The sequence below is a fragment of the Onychostruthus taczanowskii genome, unplaced genomic scaffold (assembly GCF_017590055.1).
Source record: "Onychostruthus taczanowskii isolate IOZ18803 unplaced genomic scaffold, ASM1759005v1 scaffold18, whole genome shotgun sequence".
NCBI classification, from domain to species: Eukaryota; Metazoa; Chordata; class Aves; order Passeriformes; family Passeridae; genus Onychostruthus; species Onychostruthus taczanowskii.
This window is the reverse complement of record NW_024499017.1, coordinates 4,750,166-4,769,128: the sequence shown is the minus strand read 5'-3', so window position 1 is coordinate 4,769,128 and position 18,963 is coordinate 4,750,166. Positions and strand designations below refer to the sequence as shown.

The window sequence follows — 18,963 nt, the reverse complement described above, 5'->3', positions numbered from 1 at the left end:
TTACAAAGCTGCATTTTGAGCCATTTGTATGATCTTTCTGCCATCACTGAGAATCAAAATGTGCTTTTCAGAACATGCATTTTGCCATCTGGTTTATTTTATTTGGTATTATTATTTGGGTTGAGTCATTTGCCTCTTTTTCTCAGACACTGGGTTAATTTACTGTATGAGTAAAAAAATGGAGTGTAGCTGATTTGTGATAACAACAAAGCAAGAAAAGAAGTTTTTTTTTAATACTTGTTTTACATAGAAAGCAGTTTGTAAAGTGTTATATGAGTTAAAAAGATGAAGAAAGGTAGTTTCATCTTGGATCTTGAAGCATGCTTTAAGACACCTGGGTTAAGTTTTCAACTCTTATCAAAGATGCACAGTATGGGCTCAGAAAACTCACTTAATCTTGACCATGTCTCAATTCCCATTCTTAATTAAAGCAGCTAAGAACAAGTAATAATGAAGATTCAAATCAGACTTTTGTCTCATGTGATAATATTTTTGGCATATTCTTATTAAAATTTCCAAGGTGGGGAATACTGTCGAATATAGTCACAGTTAAAAAGATCTCTCAGTAGAAAAGTGAAAAGCACAGAAAGAGAAATGGAATATGGGAATGACTGCTTAATTGACTGTAGTATACTGGTGGCTCTGCAAGGTAGAAAATGTATCCATGGAAGGAAGCTTAATCATGATACCACTTATGCATTTTACTAAGACTATCTGTGGAGAAAACCACAAATGTTAAAGATGTAGCTATGTAAAAATACTTAAATTCACTTTTTCTTTAGGAGTCTGCCTAATACATTTGCGCTGAAGTTTCAGCTCCCACACACTTTCTGTGAATGTTATTGTGATGGTACAGCTTGAATTGTGGGAAGGCAATGTGAACTGTTTCCAAGCTGGGACACAGGAAACAATGTCCTTCCCCCCTTGCAGAGGGTCACAATCTGGGATGCTCAGAGCGTTGCAGAAAGTGACATCTAAACCCACCCACATCAGGTATTTCAAGCTAGAGACAAACATGGCATTTTATTGCCCCAGTAAAGGCACTAGAAATTTTCATCTAAAATTTTGTTATGGAGTGTTTTGATGCTCCTTTTCATTCAGTAAATTTAGTAACCTGTCATCCTTAAGTTATGATATTTGATTGAGGTAGGAGGCCTGGTAATATGAAGAAAGCAGGGGGAAAGGAGCAGAGGATATTTCTGCTGTTGGTGGGATTGTGCCATTTGTAATTTACTGCAAATTCTGAGTCCCAGATTTCAGCCTGTGCTGCCTGATTTTCTGATGAGTTCTGCTGATGGGGGAGGCCTTTACCATATAGCTCCTGGATCCCTTTAATGTCATCCTGAGAAAGTCGGAAGTTCTTGGTGTAGGTGTAGATAGGGGCCATGAGAGCTCCCGGGTCCTCAGAGTGCTCCAATCCCATAGCATGGCCAAATTCATGGGCAGCAACCAAGAAGAGACTGTACCCTGGATAACACAGGAAGACAGTGTTAGCCTCTTTAATTTAAATAGAATTGTTCCACACAGGTTATTCACAATAAACAATAATGATTAATATTTGCAGCCTCCCGTGGTGAACATCCCACCTGTTCCCAATAATGCCATTTCACTGGAGAGATTCTAAAACCTTCCTTTGTGGGTGATCTTTGCTGCTGTCTCCCATGCAATTGACTCTGAGGACAGTCTTAGTACTTGTGTAAGAAAAGGAAGTGTAGCAAATAACATTGGACATCCCTTTTAAGTACAGAAGAATTGAACTTGCAATCTAGATATCAAACCTTATTTTTCACCATGAAATGGCTTGTAGGTGATAAAAAGGTCTGTAAATATGTGTCCCTGAGAACAGAGTCTGAATCACTACTGGTGTACCAAATATTGTTAGGTTAGGAATAGCCTTTTATCATAGAATGACATTTTATCAATTATGCCCAAACAGTCTCTGAAATTTGTCAGGTTTCTTTCTTCCTAGAATAACACCCCAAATCTAGCATTTATTTGTAAATATGTAACAAGCCTTTTGCCCTTGTTAAATTATGGCAAATATTAACCAAAGTAATTTTGAATAGGGATATTCACCACATAAACTATATACTGTCTCACTTTTTGAATGTTTTTAATCCTTCCCAATATCAGTCATGAATGTATTCATTTTTTACATGTATTGTTCGTTTCTAATTTGTATCAATGTATAATTTAATGCGTACTAGTGAAACACTATAGTACTTGTGGCTTTTAGCCTTGGAAGGAAAAACTAGTGGGGAGAAAAACATCTATTTATTCATTAATTTATTTAATATTTTTGTATTTTGGAAGGATCCTGCAGCGCTATATCTTTAGGAAATCTGAATACTTCAGACGAGCTCTGGGTGTGACCCTCTAGCTCTAGTCTCACACTTCACTATAGGGATTTTGCTGAGATTTCAGGCTGGGGAGAAGTGCTGGAGCGAGGAGCGTGGCGTCATTGCACGCGTGCTGCCAGGGGTGTGGGCAGTGCTCAGTCAGCCCTGTGCTCTGGCAGGAGCTGTCACCTTGGTCTGGACAGAAGCCCCACTTGCGGTCGTCGTCGTAGCTGCTGGTGGAGGCGCACCAGAGCTTGCCGTCGCTGCGCCCCGCGCTCGTGCACGACTCGTACTTGTTCCCCAGGAAGATGAAGGGGAACACGCAGGGAGCTCCCTCGGAATTCCCACCAACTGTTGACATGGCTGTGCAAAATGACAGGAAGACGCAGTGAGAAGGGGGTCCCTGTTGCACCGTCTTAGCTACACTAAAGCAGGAAGGAAGCAGAAAGAGTGCAATCCTTCTAGGAATATGAAGAGTAAGGTTAAAAGTAATATTTGAAAGGTGTCGGAACGAATTAAAAAGGAAAAAGTCTACACATTGCCATTGCAATGGACTTGCCAATAGTTTTGGTGGGGGTGAGAAGGAACCCTGGACTCGTGTTCACGGCTCTGGGAAAGCAGCAGTTTAATGGTGTTTTTTGGAAGGTGATTTCCCAGTGAGTATCTTTTAATGCTCATTCCTGGTGTTATTTTAAAGTGCTTTAAAGTGTTCAGGAGGAAGGTAGGTTAAACAACTGTTGAATATCCACCTGGCTGGTGGATGTCCCACTGAAGAATAAGCTTTATATATCCTAATAAATATAGTATTTTATTATAATATAATACATATTATAATATATTTTTATATATTATAAAATGTATTATATAAATATCAAATTTATATAATTTATAATATAAATATAATATTTAATATAATATAATCAACAGCAGGATACTGTTGAAAATCATGCGGTTTTAAACATTTTCTAAAGAAAAGGATGCATTAAATGGGGATAACTTTTTTTTATCCATGATGTTTGCAAAAACTTGAGAAATTTTCCTGTGTTCTCATCTATGTAGTATATGGCAGTAATATATAAGAAATAATACTTGTATGTGTGGTACAAGTATTTCTAGAGGAAAGAGGATGTAAATGCATATAAAATAACAGTTTAAAGTAGGTATCATGAACAGAATATGAAAAGAACATAAAACTCATTTAAATTAATTTACACTGCTACCTGGAAATTACAGTTCCTTTCCAGTTATGGTCTGTCTTCTGGGAAGGTACATGACAGCAATACAGAAGCAAAACTGGTTGTGTCCCTAATTATTTATTAGTATTTATTTCTCATTCATTATTATTTATTAATAGCCTTTTATGCTGAAATACAAAATCTTAAACTAAGAGTATTTCTTACTTCCAGTGATAGCGACTGTGCTACCTTTGAATACATTGATTCTAGATATACTGGTTCTTTTGTCTGTTGAATGATCCTTTAGAATTTTCTCTTCCTAACCTTGTAGCAAGTTATAATGAATTTCTCCTTCCTTTTCTTTTTTTTTTTTTAAAGCATCTGTAATGTAAAATGGAAGGGTTACACCTGGTTATTAAAAGTAGAAGAAAGCTGAATACCAGTAAGGCCATTTTCAAGAGACCCCAAAAAATCAAAAAGCAGGATGCATGTAGGTTTGAATGTAGCTTCCCACTGGCCCTGTTAAAAGACAGAGATTTTAGAGCTGCCACGGTTCACTTTGTCTGTATGCTTATGGCTCTAGTGTCACAAAATGAACACCTGCCAAGCTATTCAACATTATAAATTAATTTTTGTTCCTTTATGTAGTAAAACTCAAGTTAGGAAGTATGAAAAAGTCTGAAGAAAGCTGACATTTCTTTCCATGGCTAAACCATTTCACTAAGCTTTCTTGAATTGCTGAAAAGATCTATTAACACAAGCTTAACGTACTAAACAGGATTCCTTTTTACAAGTGTACATGGTAAGTATTAAGCTAAAATATTATTCATACTTTTTCTGTCTCATGAGACTTCCCTTCCTGGGCCATTAACAAATTGTAATCTGCTTTAATTATCCTGCAGTGGTAGCCAGGCATTTGTATGTTCAATGCCATTTGTGTATTCCTGACAAACCTGTGCTGTGACACACCAACAGATTGCTCCTGTTCCAGTTACATCCTGGTCCACCTCTGCTGAAATTGTGTTTAACTCATCAACTTTTGTGTGCTCTGCTGAAAGTGTGCCAAAGGAGTCTTGTTAAAACAATGACCAATTAGTCTGTGTTGTGCAAGCAACCTTCCTCATACCAGTCTCGGGACAGAATCCGTATTTCTTATCTCTGTCGTAGTCTTCAGTGGTTCCACACCATCGGTACCCATCTGTCCTGCCTTCTGTTGTGCACTGGTCGTAGGACTGGCCTTGGAATTTGAAGGGAAATTTGCATGGCTGCCCATCACCATTGCCACCCATTGTAAAAAGTGCTGTAGGGAGAACAGAGAGGAAAATGTCAATACACAAAGCTCAGTATCAACAAGGACTCCCAGTGTGCCTGTGGGAATGTGCCCAGGTCTGGACAGACAGTGGACACCCATCAGATGTGATGTACTTCACACTCAGAACCTCTGTTTTACAGCAGCACTGAAATGCCTTGGCAAGAGAGACCAGGGCTCTTACAGTCTCACAAGTGTGCAGAGGGAATGGCTGAGTGATCTTAGCACAAACTCATAACACAAACTTGATATTCCTTCTTAAAACAGCATTTAGAAAGAGGGTTCTGAGCAAGTCACTCATGTTCCTTAGCTCTGTGCTGATTCACTTGCCTTCTGTCAGAGATGTCAGCTAGAATGGCAGACTTTGGGCAGAGTTTCTCAAAATGCTGGTGTACAGTAAAATTGAATAATAACTGGTAGGTTCTTCCTCTGTGTTTGCTTCTCATTTCTGAGAATCTCTGCTCAGAAGAAGAAGAAGGAGGAGAGGACAAGTATGAGTGGAGAAGCAGGAGAGGACAAGTATGAGTGGAGGCTTCTCCTGTCCTTTGCTTGGTCAGTGTTCCTGAAGGTTTTGTATTGGTCTTCTGGGGAAGGAGAAGGGATGCAGAGTGTTTGTTGTCAGTCCATATGCACAAGCAATGCCCCATGGCTCAACCCTGAGAACCAGAAACTGTTCTTATGGATGAGGAATTAAAATGGTTCATATTCAAATGACTTGAGTTCTGGGTTTCGTTTTAGGATTTTACTAAACTTTCTGGAATATCTAGAGGAAGACAAATACAATCTCACATGCTGATATTTAAAAAATGTGTGTTCAAATTGAATTCTGTGAAAAGGCAGGTGGCTTGGAGTATCAGACATCTTGTGAATCTGACTGTGTCTTCTGGCTGCTCTATCAGTGGGAATCCTCTGTGGTAGGACACTGCTGTGCCATGTGCTGGTGAGAGAAGTCTGTGAAAGCAACAAACTGCTAAGGTCTTGCCCTGAACAGAGATTAAAAATCCTTCCTTCATTCATCTACTGGAGTTTTAAGAACAGCACTGCAGAATGACTTATCTGTTGAATTCCCAGTGTAAAGCACGCATGATTTGGCCTTTTTAAGATGTCCAAGGGCACCTTTTCCCCTCTCTCTCATCCAGTTTAAAGCTGCAGCTAAAACCCTAATGTGTATGTGGGAAGCTTGGCAGGTTAATTCTAACTTTGCTGTTGTTTTTGATGACTCAACAGCCATTGCAGCCTCAGGGCTTGTGTAGGGTCTGGGGGGGTTTGCCTTTGCTTAGTCTGATGCATCAGTGGGAAGAGGCATTGTTTATGTGTGTGCTTCTTTAGGGTAGCACTAAATAAACCCCCCAGACCTCTTCTGGCTTAAGGGTGACTGGGAAATGGCTCTGACAGTGGGCTATTGCGACACAGGTGGTCCATTTTGCCTTTTACACTTAAACCAATAATTGGCCACAGCACCAGGAACATGAACCAGTAAGTTATGGAAGTTCCAGTCCCACTAATGAGAGGATTTGGAGCTTTGCAGGCGTGGGTCACACACATGTTTGCTGAACTTCTGCTCTGCCTACAAGAGTGATTCCATCCTTCTTCATCCTGGGCATGGATGGGGTCCTGTCTGCAACACACACTGTGCCTCCCCAAAAGAGCATGCTGCAAATGCTGGGTTTTGTCTCAGATGCTGTACTAAGATAGGAAAGGTGCATTAACTAGGACTGTGGCTATTATGATTGGAGAAGGACTTTTTTTTTTTTTTTTTAAAGTAATGATAGGATTGGAGAGCAAAGTTAAACTTTGTTTAGATGACTCACTTACCATGAGCTGTTTCCAGCTCTAGGTCTGGCAAACGGCATTTTAATAGCCGTTTTTATATTGGTTTGCATGTGGCTAAATTGCAAAAACCGTATGGAAAGCCAGTCTCTTAGATTGCATGCAGCCTTTCTGAGTCACAGTCAGAATGCAGTTTTTCATTTTGCTTGAGGCTACATCATGTGATGGTAACAACAATGGTTTATTAAGTTTTCAATCCCCCCTCCTTACTATAAAATTGCTTTAATGTAAATGAAAGTTGGAGACTGGGGCAGTTTCCCCAAAACAGAAGGCCAATTTACTTGTAAGGGGATCTTAAAGGGCCTTGTTCTGCATCACGGCAAGCTCAGCAATTTAAAAACTGGTGAAGATACACTGACGTGAGAGCAGATTCAGACTGGGCATTACTAATATGTGAACTTCACTTTTAGCTCTTCCCAGAAAAATCAACCAGTTGTGATGTCAGGAAACCTCAACTGGAAGGCTGCTAAACCCCTGTGGCACAGATCCAAGGTGGAGGTGGCTGCAGCTCCAGGAGGGCTCTGCCTGGGAGAGCTGACAGGCAGCGGTAGGAACTGGGGTGAGTGTGAGGCAGGGAGCAGATTGTTAGATCTTGCAGGACTAAAGTTAGGAGCCTAAACTGCCTGTAGTGTCAGTGGAGTTTGGAAATGAGAGATATCAGGATCCCTTGATCCCATATGGCAAAGGAGAAGTTCAACACGCCTGTGTAAGGTTTGTGCAGTAGGTAGATAGCTTCCTGCTTTACCTTTTGCTTTGACAAACTATAGTTCAATCAGTTTACAAACTTGGGGTACAGATCTGGGATTAACTTTAGAGAAACCTGGTGCAGCACCATAGCAGTAAAGATGTTTCCATATATGCACTGTGGCTCTATACTAAGAATAATTGGAACTAACTTCAGTGAGTTAAGCATGAGAGAAACAAAGGCCAACAACCAGGAATGTTGCCCCCAACACAGAGTCTCTGATGTAAATCCTCCCCTATCTGAATGTATTAGCTGGGGTTTAGCAAATGGTGCCTTGGAATAATGAGTGAACAATGCCACTCTGCATTTAATAAGAAACATCTGTGCATAACGAACGGTTCATGGGTCTTGCAAAACAATTACATCAGAAACAAAAGGCTGAAACCCTTCTGTTCCATTTCAGAAACCTTGACACTGACACTTCCAGGAACTTCACTTTCAGAACCAGCTCTCTCTGACAGTGCTTCACTGCTTACATTTTCAGCCTTCCATGACTTTAGGATGTTACAGAAGTATATCAGTCAGGGTAAATGTGGATATCCATTTCTCCAGCTGCCTATAATCTGGGCTTCCTTCTGACTGTATCTGAGTGCTTGCAGTACTGAGCCAAATTTTTATTTTTCTGTCTGAAAGAATTAGCCCGAGGAAGAGGAGATTTGGGGAAAGGTGGGAAATTAAGGAGATGGCAAATTTTCACCAAAAAAAAAAAAAAAAAAGATTGTGCAGTTATGTGCATGTGCACACTTATAGCCTGATGAAGTAAACATTCTGATGTAAACATTCTGAAGTAAACATTCTGAAGTAAACATTCATACCACTAACAATAACTTAAAAAAAATAATTGTAGTCTGTGTAAAGTTCGTATTCCTGCTTGTTCATCCTCTATAGCTGTATAAATAGCTGTCACCAGGGTAGATCCTAGCTCTAAATGTGATCTGGAACAGGCAATTAGGGGCTTGGAAATTAAAGAATAACTTTTTACCAGATTACGGCTAGAAGACTGGTATGTTCTACAACAGATTGTCTTTGGAAACCACCACCATCCTGATGCAGAAAATATGTAATCTTGTATTTGAAACTGTATGGTCTTGCTTGAAAAAGCCCAGCAATTTGTCAAGCAGGAATCCATTTAGTGTTTGGCTACAACAGGATTCCAAAGAATCCTGTTTTGAACTTTTTCCATGTACACATACCTGCAAACTTTTGAAAAATGTGGTTTTTTACAGACATTAATACATGTACATGTGTGACAGTACTTGTGTGCTGGGACATGTTGGGCTCTACTTGTGCACTCTTGGGCTGGCAAACCCCTGTTAGCTGTTAGCTTAAGGCATCACTAATTTTCTTTCAGCAATCTGCATTCTCTTTCCTTGTACTGACTGCATGTAGCCATAATATTGTAAGTTTAGTGCTATTGTTTCAAGCAGGAGTAGCATGAATCTGAAAAAAACACATTGCTTTCTGGTTTGTTCTCTTTAAAACTTTCTTCTTATTTGTTATGACCCAGGAGTAATAGACAGGAGTTTTAGTGACCCAGGGCTTGATATGAAAGGTAAAGAGTGATGAAACACGCCACAAAGCTAATAGTTGGTTATGTACAAAGGGGAAAAAATGAATGTGGGAAACTGCAGTACTGGGAATGGCTGTTAATATATGTGCCAGGAACTAGCAAACAGGAGGTGGAACGAGGGGCTGAAAGCACCTTACCTTCTCTACTCTTCTCACTGTTGATAAATTATCTCAGTAGGCTACAGCCAATTCTATTTAATTGCTTCTCTAAAGGTTTCCTGCTCTGTGATGTACAGGAGATGAAATTAACACTCATACCAATAAATTGTCTGAAATGTTATATCTTCAAGCAAATCTCATCAAGATTTTCAAGCACAGAAATATGCGTTCCTGTTGTTTTAACAGGAAACATATTGTCATAAATACAGTTGAAAGATAATAATGACAATCTTGTGTATAGTTTAAAAAAGTTATGACAACAGGAAGACATTATATCCTTTGTCTAATATGCAAATTAATGTTTCAAAATATGAAATAAAAATTCTTGTGAAAGACAGTTCTGTTCAAATTCCAAAAAGATAGATATTAAGTAGTCTTAGTTTTCATGGACTTCTAATAGTTTTGTACAAATACTGGTATGTTATGATTTCTGAAAGACATTCATTCCTTTATCTGAAAGGGAAGGAAGTGGGAAAAGCACAAGAAGAAGTGGATGAGCAAAGAAGAAGGGAACAGTCTGCCAGGAAAAAAACAGTAGAAATATTGGTCTACTCACACTCATGGGGACAAAAGCCATATTTGCCATCTGCATCGAAGTCTTTGGTTGTGGAGCACCAGAGGAATCCATCGCTGCGTCCTGCATCTGTGCAGCTGTTGTACTCCTTGCCATTGAACCAGAAGGGAAATTTGCAATATTCACCATCTGCATTTCCATACTTCACTCTGACCACTATAAGGAAAACAAATGCAGTGGTGAAATTAGCCACCCACTGATACAAAAAATACAGTTTCTGGACATCTTCTTTTCCTGGAAGATACTGATATAGAAATGCAGTCTGAATTTCTACTTTGAAATTCAATATGCTGCTGGTCTCTCTATTGGCAAGATGATCATAGCTGAAATATAAACTGGTAATTTTAAAATAATTCCATGGATGTTACTCATGGTGAAGTGTTAGAATCAGCCCAGAAAAATATATATGTTGTTACTATGGCAAGGCAAAGTTAAAAAGGTGCTGTTAATACATTTAGTAATTTAGTTTCTTAAGTAATATGGTCTAAAATGTTCAGTATAGTTTCAAAGGTTCCAGGCAGCAGCTGAACATGAGTTGAGCATGCCTTGTGCCTCATAAACCACTTTGGTATTTCCAATGGGCCTTGCATGACATTTGCTCTAGGGGGGACAGGGTGGAAACACAGACACACCCAGATCCTGGGGCTTATTTCAGTTTGGGACATGGAGTCTTATGAATACAGTATTGGTGCTGGAATATATACTAATGCATAGATAAGTTACTTATGCATAGCATTTTTTTAATGGCAGAAATTTTAAATTGCATAAATGAATATTCACCTCCTAATATTTCCTGACAGTCAATGAAAGCATTTAAAGCAGCATTAAAATAGAGCAGCCAGCTGGCCATATGTTCTGAAACATGAAAAAGCCTGGTACCTTGTCCCTCCCCAAGAGTCCACAGTTCATCATCATCAAAATGGGAGTCTCCTCCAATTCCTGGTCCTGGTGCAAAGGCATGAGCCAGGAGACCATCTTTGCCATCAAAGGGATAGCCATCACCATGTTCTGCAGGAGTGAGCAGACAAAAAAGAGCAGTTTCTAATGACCTCAGGCAGAGTCCATACATGAATGATGATTATCATGTGTACTTTCCCATCCAAGACAGCAACAGAATACTTTAGTGAGTGAATGTACTGGTTTGAGTTGTGCTAGCAAGACTGATGCAGAAGAGAAGCAGCCAGTTCTTACAAAGAACATGAAATGTCAGTACTGCATTTGTCACAGCATGGTATTTTATATCTCCTAAGTGAGGTGGAAAGAAATAAAAAATTGTGAAGGACAGTGAATTATTGTACCTGAGATGTATGACTGCATACACTGAGCTGTTTCTTGGTGGAGGCTGATAGGGATTTGTAACTTAAATATTGTGTATGAGGGATATTTGCAGGTAGTTCCTACCACTCTCCAACACAGAGATTGGAAAGTAAAGGCAGATTTCACTTTGCAGGCTGCTCTTTTCACCTGCATCTGAGATTGCTGTGCTCTTTCCTTTGTGCAGGGTACTCACTACCCCAGCAGGAAGGCACAGCTGGGTGTCTCAGCAGTGAGCTCTGGAAAGGCAGCTTGCTCTTGCTGCTCTGAGCCCTGAAGGAGCCTGTTCCTCCTCCACTTCAAGCACTCCAGGGCTCAGGCTGCTCACAGGGCAGCAGCAGGTTAAGCAGCTCTGCTGTTATTACACTGTAGGCTTTTCTTGGAAGTACACCACTTGTGGGTAAGGCAGGCTGGCACGGGCATAGCCCTGGTATTCATAGCTCTCCCACCACACTGACCTGTGCATCAAAGCTGGCTGCCAGCATCTCCAGTTGCATCATTTCTGGTCTTTTGGTTTGATGTCTTGGCATTTAACAGAAGCCCTAAATACACAGGCCTGATTCTCTCCCCTGTTACACTGATTTCAGGCTGGTGTCAATCCTAATACTAGTTCAGTTAATTCCCTTCAGGAGACTAGTGTGTCAGTTGTGAAGGACAAGATTTTCACCTAGATTAGGTGCTGCACCTCATATTTATTTCAAAGTAGACCCTTTACTTAAGAGAAAGGTTAAAAATGAAGAAACCTCATGGATGTCTCAGCCCCTGTGAATCTGACCTGCAGTAAAGTGATAGCAATGACTGAATGTGGAAGGAGCTCTTTGCCCACAGTTCCTTAGCTGGCTTTAGCCAAGTACTAAAACCAGCAGAAACACTCCTGCTTTTGTAGACTTTTTTTTTTTTTTTTTTTTTTTTTTTTTTTTTTTTTTTTGCAAACCAAGCCAGTCTGGATGAGGATCTGAAGTCCTGAGTGTACAGAATCTCTGCAGATTTTTAGGTCAACTCATCAGTAGCTAAAGCAAAGAAAACCAGCTTGAAATGAAAGCTTTTACAAAGAGTTCAGTTATTCTTTGAACTGTTCACTTAACTTTCAAAGTCTACCTCCCAAGTAATTGGCTGCACAAGTATCTTCATTAGTATTAAAAATTCTGTGACTATCCAAAATAAGTTAAATGTCCTATCTTTACACTGAAAAGCCATAAAAATTCTTTCAGGGGAAACCAAAATTGATTGAGGAGACATGCACAATAAAAATGAATCAAGTCACCCATCATCATCTGTACTCAAACCATAGTTGAGCTTCTGATCCATATTTTTAAATTCTTCAAGATCAAAGAATGCATCAAAAGCTTGCAATCTGCCATGCTAAATAATGGAAACCAGCTATGTAGTCAAAATTGGAAGTCACAAATCCATTTTAAAGCTCTAATATGTTAGAACTCTCACCACTATCACTGTAAAACAGCAAAGAGAGCTATAAATAAATGGTATGATGGCATTCCATTCTCTTCTGTGGCAGGAAGCCAGTCACACCATCTGAAGATCTGTACCGATATGTCTCAGTCCTATTTCTGATTTGTAAATTTAAAAATAAAATGTTGCCCCTAGCAATTCTCTTTTGGAAAGATAAATATAGTGTAAGGATATTGTATAAATACATATCCCCCTCTCTCTCTAATGTATAAGAAAAAAGTCTTAGTGAAATTAGATCTTAGCTTGTATGAGCCAAGTGTGAACTAGGACAAGGTTTGCCAGAAAGGCTCATGGGTGCTGCTTATTGAGTGTGGATCATTCTAAGCTGAGGATTAATGACAGGAACAAAAACAAAAACATAAGTAAAAAAAAATATATACCCCATCGACCAAAATTAATCATAATGTCTGCTTCTCCATCATGTATTCTGTTAAACCTCAGAGGTGTGACATCACTCCAGACTTGAAAGGCTCGAGCAAAGGCATCATCTACAGTCTCAGGATCCAAATCCGGGGTATAGCCTATAATCCTTAGAGGTAAAAGCAACAGTTAAGTAACACACAAACATCCTCCCTGTATTAGCTGTTTACTGCCCAACACAGAGTAGGCTCAGCAGTGAAACCAGCTAAGAGGTAACACTGACATCTAAGCACCTCCCTTGGATTCAGAGATGAGTTTAGATGTGGCACTTACTGTTTATTTTCTTTTGGAATTGACTCAGCAGCAAGAAGAAAATTATAAACCCAGAGGCTATAAAGCCTGGATGGCAGTGGGCCTTGCACAAAACATTCTGGGTTTTGCATCAGCACTGAGAACAGAAAAGGAGCTCAGTAACATTCTGAAAATTTCAAGTGTGGATTGTTTTGATCTTTAATAAGAACAGAAAAGCAGCCCTTCTCCCTCACCTTTGTTGCTATCCATATATTGTTTAGTCCCTGTGGAATGCTAATCCTTTATCTGTGTGTGGGATACACTGGCAATAAGATACATGGGGAAATAAAAGGAAAAAGCATGTAAGACAAAGCTGTAGGCCTGACCTGAGAAAGGGACAAACTCTTAAGTGCGCTGCTTTCTTCTTCTTTGTATGTATTAATTGGACTTCTTAACGCCTTGTATTATAGCCTGCTATATTCCATGTGAAGACAAGTTTCCAATTCTTTGCAGCACAATGTGCATAGTGAGAGAAGCTACTTTGTGCCTAAGGAGGATGAGGAAGATTCAGAGGAAACACATCAGCAAGTAGGGGCTGTGAGAGGTTTTTTCAGTCGTTATTAGGTTAGTTGCAGTCCAAGGAATGCTTTGAGTCCAAACTTGTGAGGAAATAGCAGACTAAGTCAAGCAGCTACAACAAATCTGCTGGTTTTTCTCATTGGTGGTAAATGTTTGTTCATGGGCCACCTAAGGTAATGAGGTTTTACCACAATGAGAGCTGAATTGGTCCCTAACTCATCAGAAGATGAAATTAGAGAATGCTAAACTTATTGCAATAGGCTTGTTATTATTCATGTTTGCATGTATCTGAAATACGATTGTTTGATTTTAAAATTGATTTAATAATCTCCTTTTTAGGACTGCAGAATGAAGAGGAGTTTGGCCTCTGCAATCAATGAGTACTTTGGTCCTCCTGGAGCAGATGGGCAGGTGAGATACTCCTGCTCCAGCTCCCTTGGCATGCTTGCTGCAGAGCAAAGTGTAAACCCAAAATCTCTTCAGTTTCAACCAGAACCAGAAAACTGATGCTGATATGATTCTTCCTGATGTATTACAATTTGAAATGACAGAGGTATTTGTTAGAGCATTTGCTAGTTACCCAAACACCAGGGGGTTATAATTCAAGGAATCTTGTCTCACCCTCTAAACAGCTGCTGCATTTCTACGTGCCTTCCTTAGTTCTTGGAAGTGCTATGGGTATATGTGAACAGTGCCCACCATTACCAGACTGTACCTGTATGTTATATGATTCTTTTCCCATTTTGGCTTTCTTGCAAAGAAGTTGTAATTGGCCACATCAGGGTTACCACAGCGGGGTTTCTTCATTGTCTCAATAGTATTTTGATCCAGATCTCCTGTTTCAGGCAGCCCAAAAAATTTCTGCATTTTCTTCAGAGTATCTTTCAGGACAAATAAATTGCAACTGTCTTTTGGGCAACCATAGTATTTATTCAGGTATTGCTTGGGAAAAAAAAGCACAGAACAAAGACTTTAAAATTAATAAAATAAATAATCATTATAAATAAATAAATACTATAATTCTGTGTTAGCTTTCCTTCTGTAATTTGCAAGTTTTACTTTAACAAATACAATTACTAGTAAGTGAGGGACCAGCAGAATCTTCTTAATTGACACAAAGCATCCTTGATCACATGATGTTGCTAATTAAACAATCATTTCCATTATTAGCTATCACCTTTACTTAATTAATTGCTTTCAGTTATTAGAGCATAAAGCTTTAATGTAGAACTATGGAGTAAGAATGGGTTTGGGGTTTTTTTGTTTCTTTATGATGTTTCTTTATAAATGTGCTTACAGTTTTAGATTTTGTGCAATGTTTTATTGGAAGAGTCCGCATTATTGAGAAACTTCTCAGGAAATCAAAGCAACCCCACAAATGAGACCACATTGATTGCAAAGAAAAACCCCATTCTTTACCCAAACTGACAGAGTTGTTTGAATGTTGGATGTGTTTGCTTTTGAGTCAAACATTGCAAAGACCTGAGGAAGAAAGTATTTGGTAACATCTCAGTTGCTTGGACACCACAGCCAATCAATATTTGCATACTTAAAACTCCATTGAATGCTGCAGCACATTATGGCCAGACTGATGTTTCTGAAACAGCTGTGGTGGCAGTTCACAAAGTTCTTTCTCATTAAAAAAGAGGGGTCATAAGGGACCCAAAAGATGGCATAAATCACATTATTTTCATCTCCTAAAATAACACCCATGAAAGTCTCCTCCTCTTCTCTTAAGGATGGGTTTAGAGTGTTTTATGCCCTTCTGTGAAAGAGAAGCTACAGCCAGGTGAAATGGCAGGAATTCCCAAACTGCACCCAAATGGGTGCTTGGCACTGCACAGAGCTGAGGGATGCCCTTGCCAATGGTGCTGTGAGACAGGAAAGTTGCAAGTTATTGGTCTTTCCAGTAAAAACAGTCTGCAGCTGAGGAAAAAACATCCTTCAGGTTTGGTATCCCAGATATTAACTATAAGTCCAAGGGAGGAAAACACCAGAATAAGGTAAAGGTGTATTTGCCAAAAATATATGAGGAATATCAGGGAGAACTATTTCAAATTGAGGATTGCAAGAAGCCTGACAAAATGACTGCACATTTCAGTTCTTGTACCACCAAGTATTCCCAAGAGAAACCTTGTTTCATGTGTCTAATTAATTGCTCAAGTTCACCCAGGAGACTGGGGATAAAACCACAACACCAGCAAAATAAAGCAGAGGATATTTGATAACTGCAATTGGTCAAGCTGAGCTTTCACCACCTTCCTCACAAAGTCCAGGCTAACCTCATCTGCCCAGCATAGGAAATGGTTCAGGGATTACTCAGAAAAGGATTTAATCAAGATGTTACACCATTTCCTTCAGGAGGTCCTCCATCCATCATGACTGAGCACAGACTATGGCTGGTTTTTGTGATTTTTGTAACCTCTGATGTGCTATTTCTCCAGGGGGAACTGTGGCACTGCCAAATGAAGGACACACAGTGGCTTCAGCTTTGCTTCCAGAGCTCTCTCCACACATACTTAATGGGGCCTGGTGGAAATGATGTGAAACGCATTGAGAACAGAATCAAGCAAGCCAGTTTGGTTCTTATCCTAATTTTCATTTCATGTGGTTTGGTGGGTTTTCTTCAGCTTCAGCTTGCATCCCCCAGTGACGTACGTGGTGTAATACAGACTGCGCGTGAGGACTGAAGATGTTTACTGAAGGACCAGGCTGCTGCTCTTGCCATTTTAGGTTTGGGAGCAAGCTATACAATCAAAACTATAAACTGAGGCATGGTGAAGAATTTTACTTGCTAGGATTCTAAATAAAAAGCTAACCCCTTTCAGTTTTTCCTAAAATGGAGATTTTATTGAAGATGAGAAATGACCAAGATCAGCTGTTCTATGAGGAGACAATCTTGAAGAAAATGTAATGTCTATGCAAACCACATCTTGGCCTAGGATGTGAAATGCAGTTTCCTCAGAGTCAGCAGGGAGCTGTGGTGATCTGGAATTTTGATCCAGCCCATTAGTGAAACAGGGTCCAGCTGCAACATAGCAATTTGTGTTCTGATGCTGAGTGTTGGGGCTGCTCTGATGGAGGGTGTGAGGAAAGGCAGCCTTAGCATTGCCCAAGAATACCCCAAGAAAGACAAAGAAGGACTGCAGTGTTAAACCAGCTTGTAATTTTCCTCTGAGTACCATAATAAATAGGTTGTTTGAAAGAAACAGAGATGAAGGGAGATGTGGATTGCAGTTATTGAATAAAAGCCTGGCTGTGTATAAGAAAATAGATTCTCTTAGAGTGGTTAAATTGCTCTTAGACACGTGGGACCCCACTCTCCTCTCCCAAATGCACTGACCCCACCCCCAGCTCTTGGCTACTGTGCTGCTAAGGCAAAACCTTGGGTGAATTTGTTTTGTTAACGGCTGAGGAATGCCCTATTTGGGTCTGTTTGTCTGTTTTTCCTAAACTTTCTGACACAGCTCCAAACTTGAAATTCTCTCTGTACCCTCCCCCGGACCTTCTTTAACCTGGCAAGCTTTCCCAAGATGCACACAAACTCCTAAAGAAAAGTGACCAACTTTCATGTCTCTGTGTCCTAAAATAAAAATAATTTATCTCAATCCTCCTTAAAATGGATTTACTGCTGAAGAAGAGAAATAGTCTATAATTTAGTCTAAAATTTACATGCTAAAATAAGGATAATCCATCTCAATCTCCCTTTAAATGGACTTCCCCATAATGTCACTTTTATGAATGTTCCACAGGGCTAAAAAAAGGTTTGAATAAAATGCTGTAGAGTTAGAGCTGTAATTTGCTAATATACAGAAATACAAACTCCTTTTTTTTTGTTCCAGATTGGATTTGGGAAAAAAAACCTAATTCTTTGAACCTCGGTGAGATTGTTTTCCAAAGTCAAAACTAGTCACAATGGCTTCTGAAATTTGAGCCAGCTTTCAGTTGTAGATTCCCTTAAAGAAGTGTTTATGCAGCACACAGTAAACAATCTGGAAAATACACTTCTGAAAGCTGTGATACATGCATTACGGGAGTCTCAACTGCCCACACTTCTACTTGATTTAAGTAAAAAAATTAGATGTCTCTTATTTTCCCTTCTCCCCTCTTACCATTGCAATTTTTGGATTATAGTAATGAGGATTTCATGAAAATATTTTGTATCTTGAGACTTAAGGGAAAAAAATACCCCAAAAACCAACTTTCTTTGCTGGCTTAAAAAATTTTAAGAGAGGAAACATTACTTGGCTCCAGTTTTAACTTTTGAAAGCTGATACCTTTGCTAGCTAGCTAGCACTTCCAGAGACTCCAGGGAAAGAATGCTACAGTCATTCCTTAGCCTCAGCTGAATCAAGAAAGAAACATCTGCTTATGAAACAACAATATAAACCCGAAGCAAAGATGAAACCAACACTTACCACTGCTAGCTCTTTGTCTGTTTTGGGAGTGCTGTCTCCAGGAAACTTAATGATTGGTGACGGTGCGGCTAAAGTTTTGTTAAAAAGATAAACTTGGAGGAATAGTACTTTAAAAACGAAGCCACGGCCAATGTGAGTCTTCATTCTGCCTAAACTTGTGCTCTCCTCTTTGGAAAAAGCTTTTCCCCGCTGTCTCTCTGTTACTTTAACTGCAAAGTGCACCAGTTGCTTATCTGCACATCTTAACTCCCAGCACCGTTCTCCCTTTTGCTTGCTCCAGCAGTTCCTTTGTATGCTTAAAACATCCAGATGCGCAGTCTCAAGCTACCACAAGAGGAAGTCTGAAAACTAGTGGAAACATGAGAAAAGGGCAGTTACCAGATGTGATTGCTGTGATTTTAAGGTAGCAACAGGCAGATAGCTACTATGGCTGAAAGAGGCCACATTTTCTCTTCATTTGCATAAATTGAAGCGTTTATTTATGCCATAGAAGAGGAAAAAACAAAACCTGACTTAATCCTGAAGACAAGGTGTCTCACATATATTTTAAATTAAAAAAAAAAAGAAAAAGAGAAAGAACTTGCTAAACATTATTTTCCTGGCTAAGCATTTTTACTATTTTTTAGCCTATTTTTATGGCACAGATATGATTATGTACTTTAGTCGTGTGTGATTATGCTCCCACACAGTGCCTTGCAGCAAACATTTTGATTATGGATGTTGAGACAGACCCTGCACAGGGCAGTGCAGCTGAGCAAGGCTTCTTGTCCCCCTGCTGCTGAGGCTACACAGAGTGTGGGTCTGTACTCGGGGCTCACTGTGCTTCGTGCG

General features: G+C 39.6%; 1 protein-coding gene across 1 annotated transcript in view; it reads right to left on the bottom strand.

Annotated features, from left to right (window-relative positions):
• MMP2 (matrix metallopeptidase 2) overlaps positions 1 to 18,437 on the bottom strand; it is a 29,370-nt gene extending 10,933 nt beyond the window's left edge. The window contains exons 1-8 of the mRNA XM_041400840.1: positions 18,133 to 18,437; positions 14,430 to 14,656; positions 12,865 to 13,013; positions 10,580 to 10,708; positions 9,683 to 9,856; positions 4,641 to 4,814; positions 2,529 to 2,702; positions 1,312 to 1,467 (exon numbers count right to left, since the gene is read on the bottom strand). Of these exons, the coding sequence (XP_041256774.1) occupies positions 1,312 to 1,467; positions 2,529 to 2,702; positions 4,641 to 4,814; positions 9,683 to 9,856; positions 10,580 to 10,708; positions 12,865 to 13,013; positions 14,430 to 14,656; positions 18,133 to 18,276 (1,327 nt within the window). The 5' untranslated portion in view covers positions 18,277 to 18,437. The remainder of the gene's footprint in view (positions 1 to 1,311; positions 1,468 to 2,528; positions 2,703 to 4,640; positions 4,815 to 9,682; positions 9,857 to 10,579; positions 10,709 to 12,864; positions 13,014 to 14,429; positions 14,657 to 18,132) is intronic.
• Between the last annotated feature and the right edge of the window lie 526 nt (positions 18,438 to 18,963).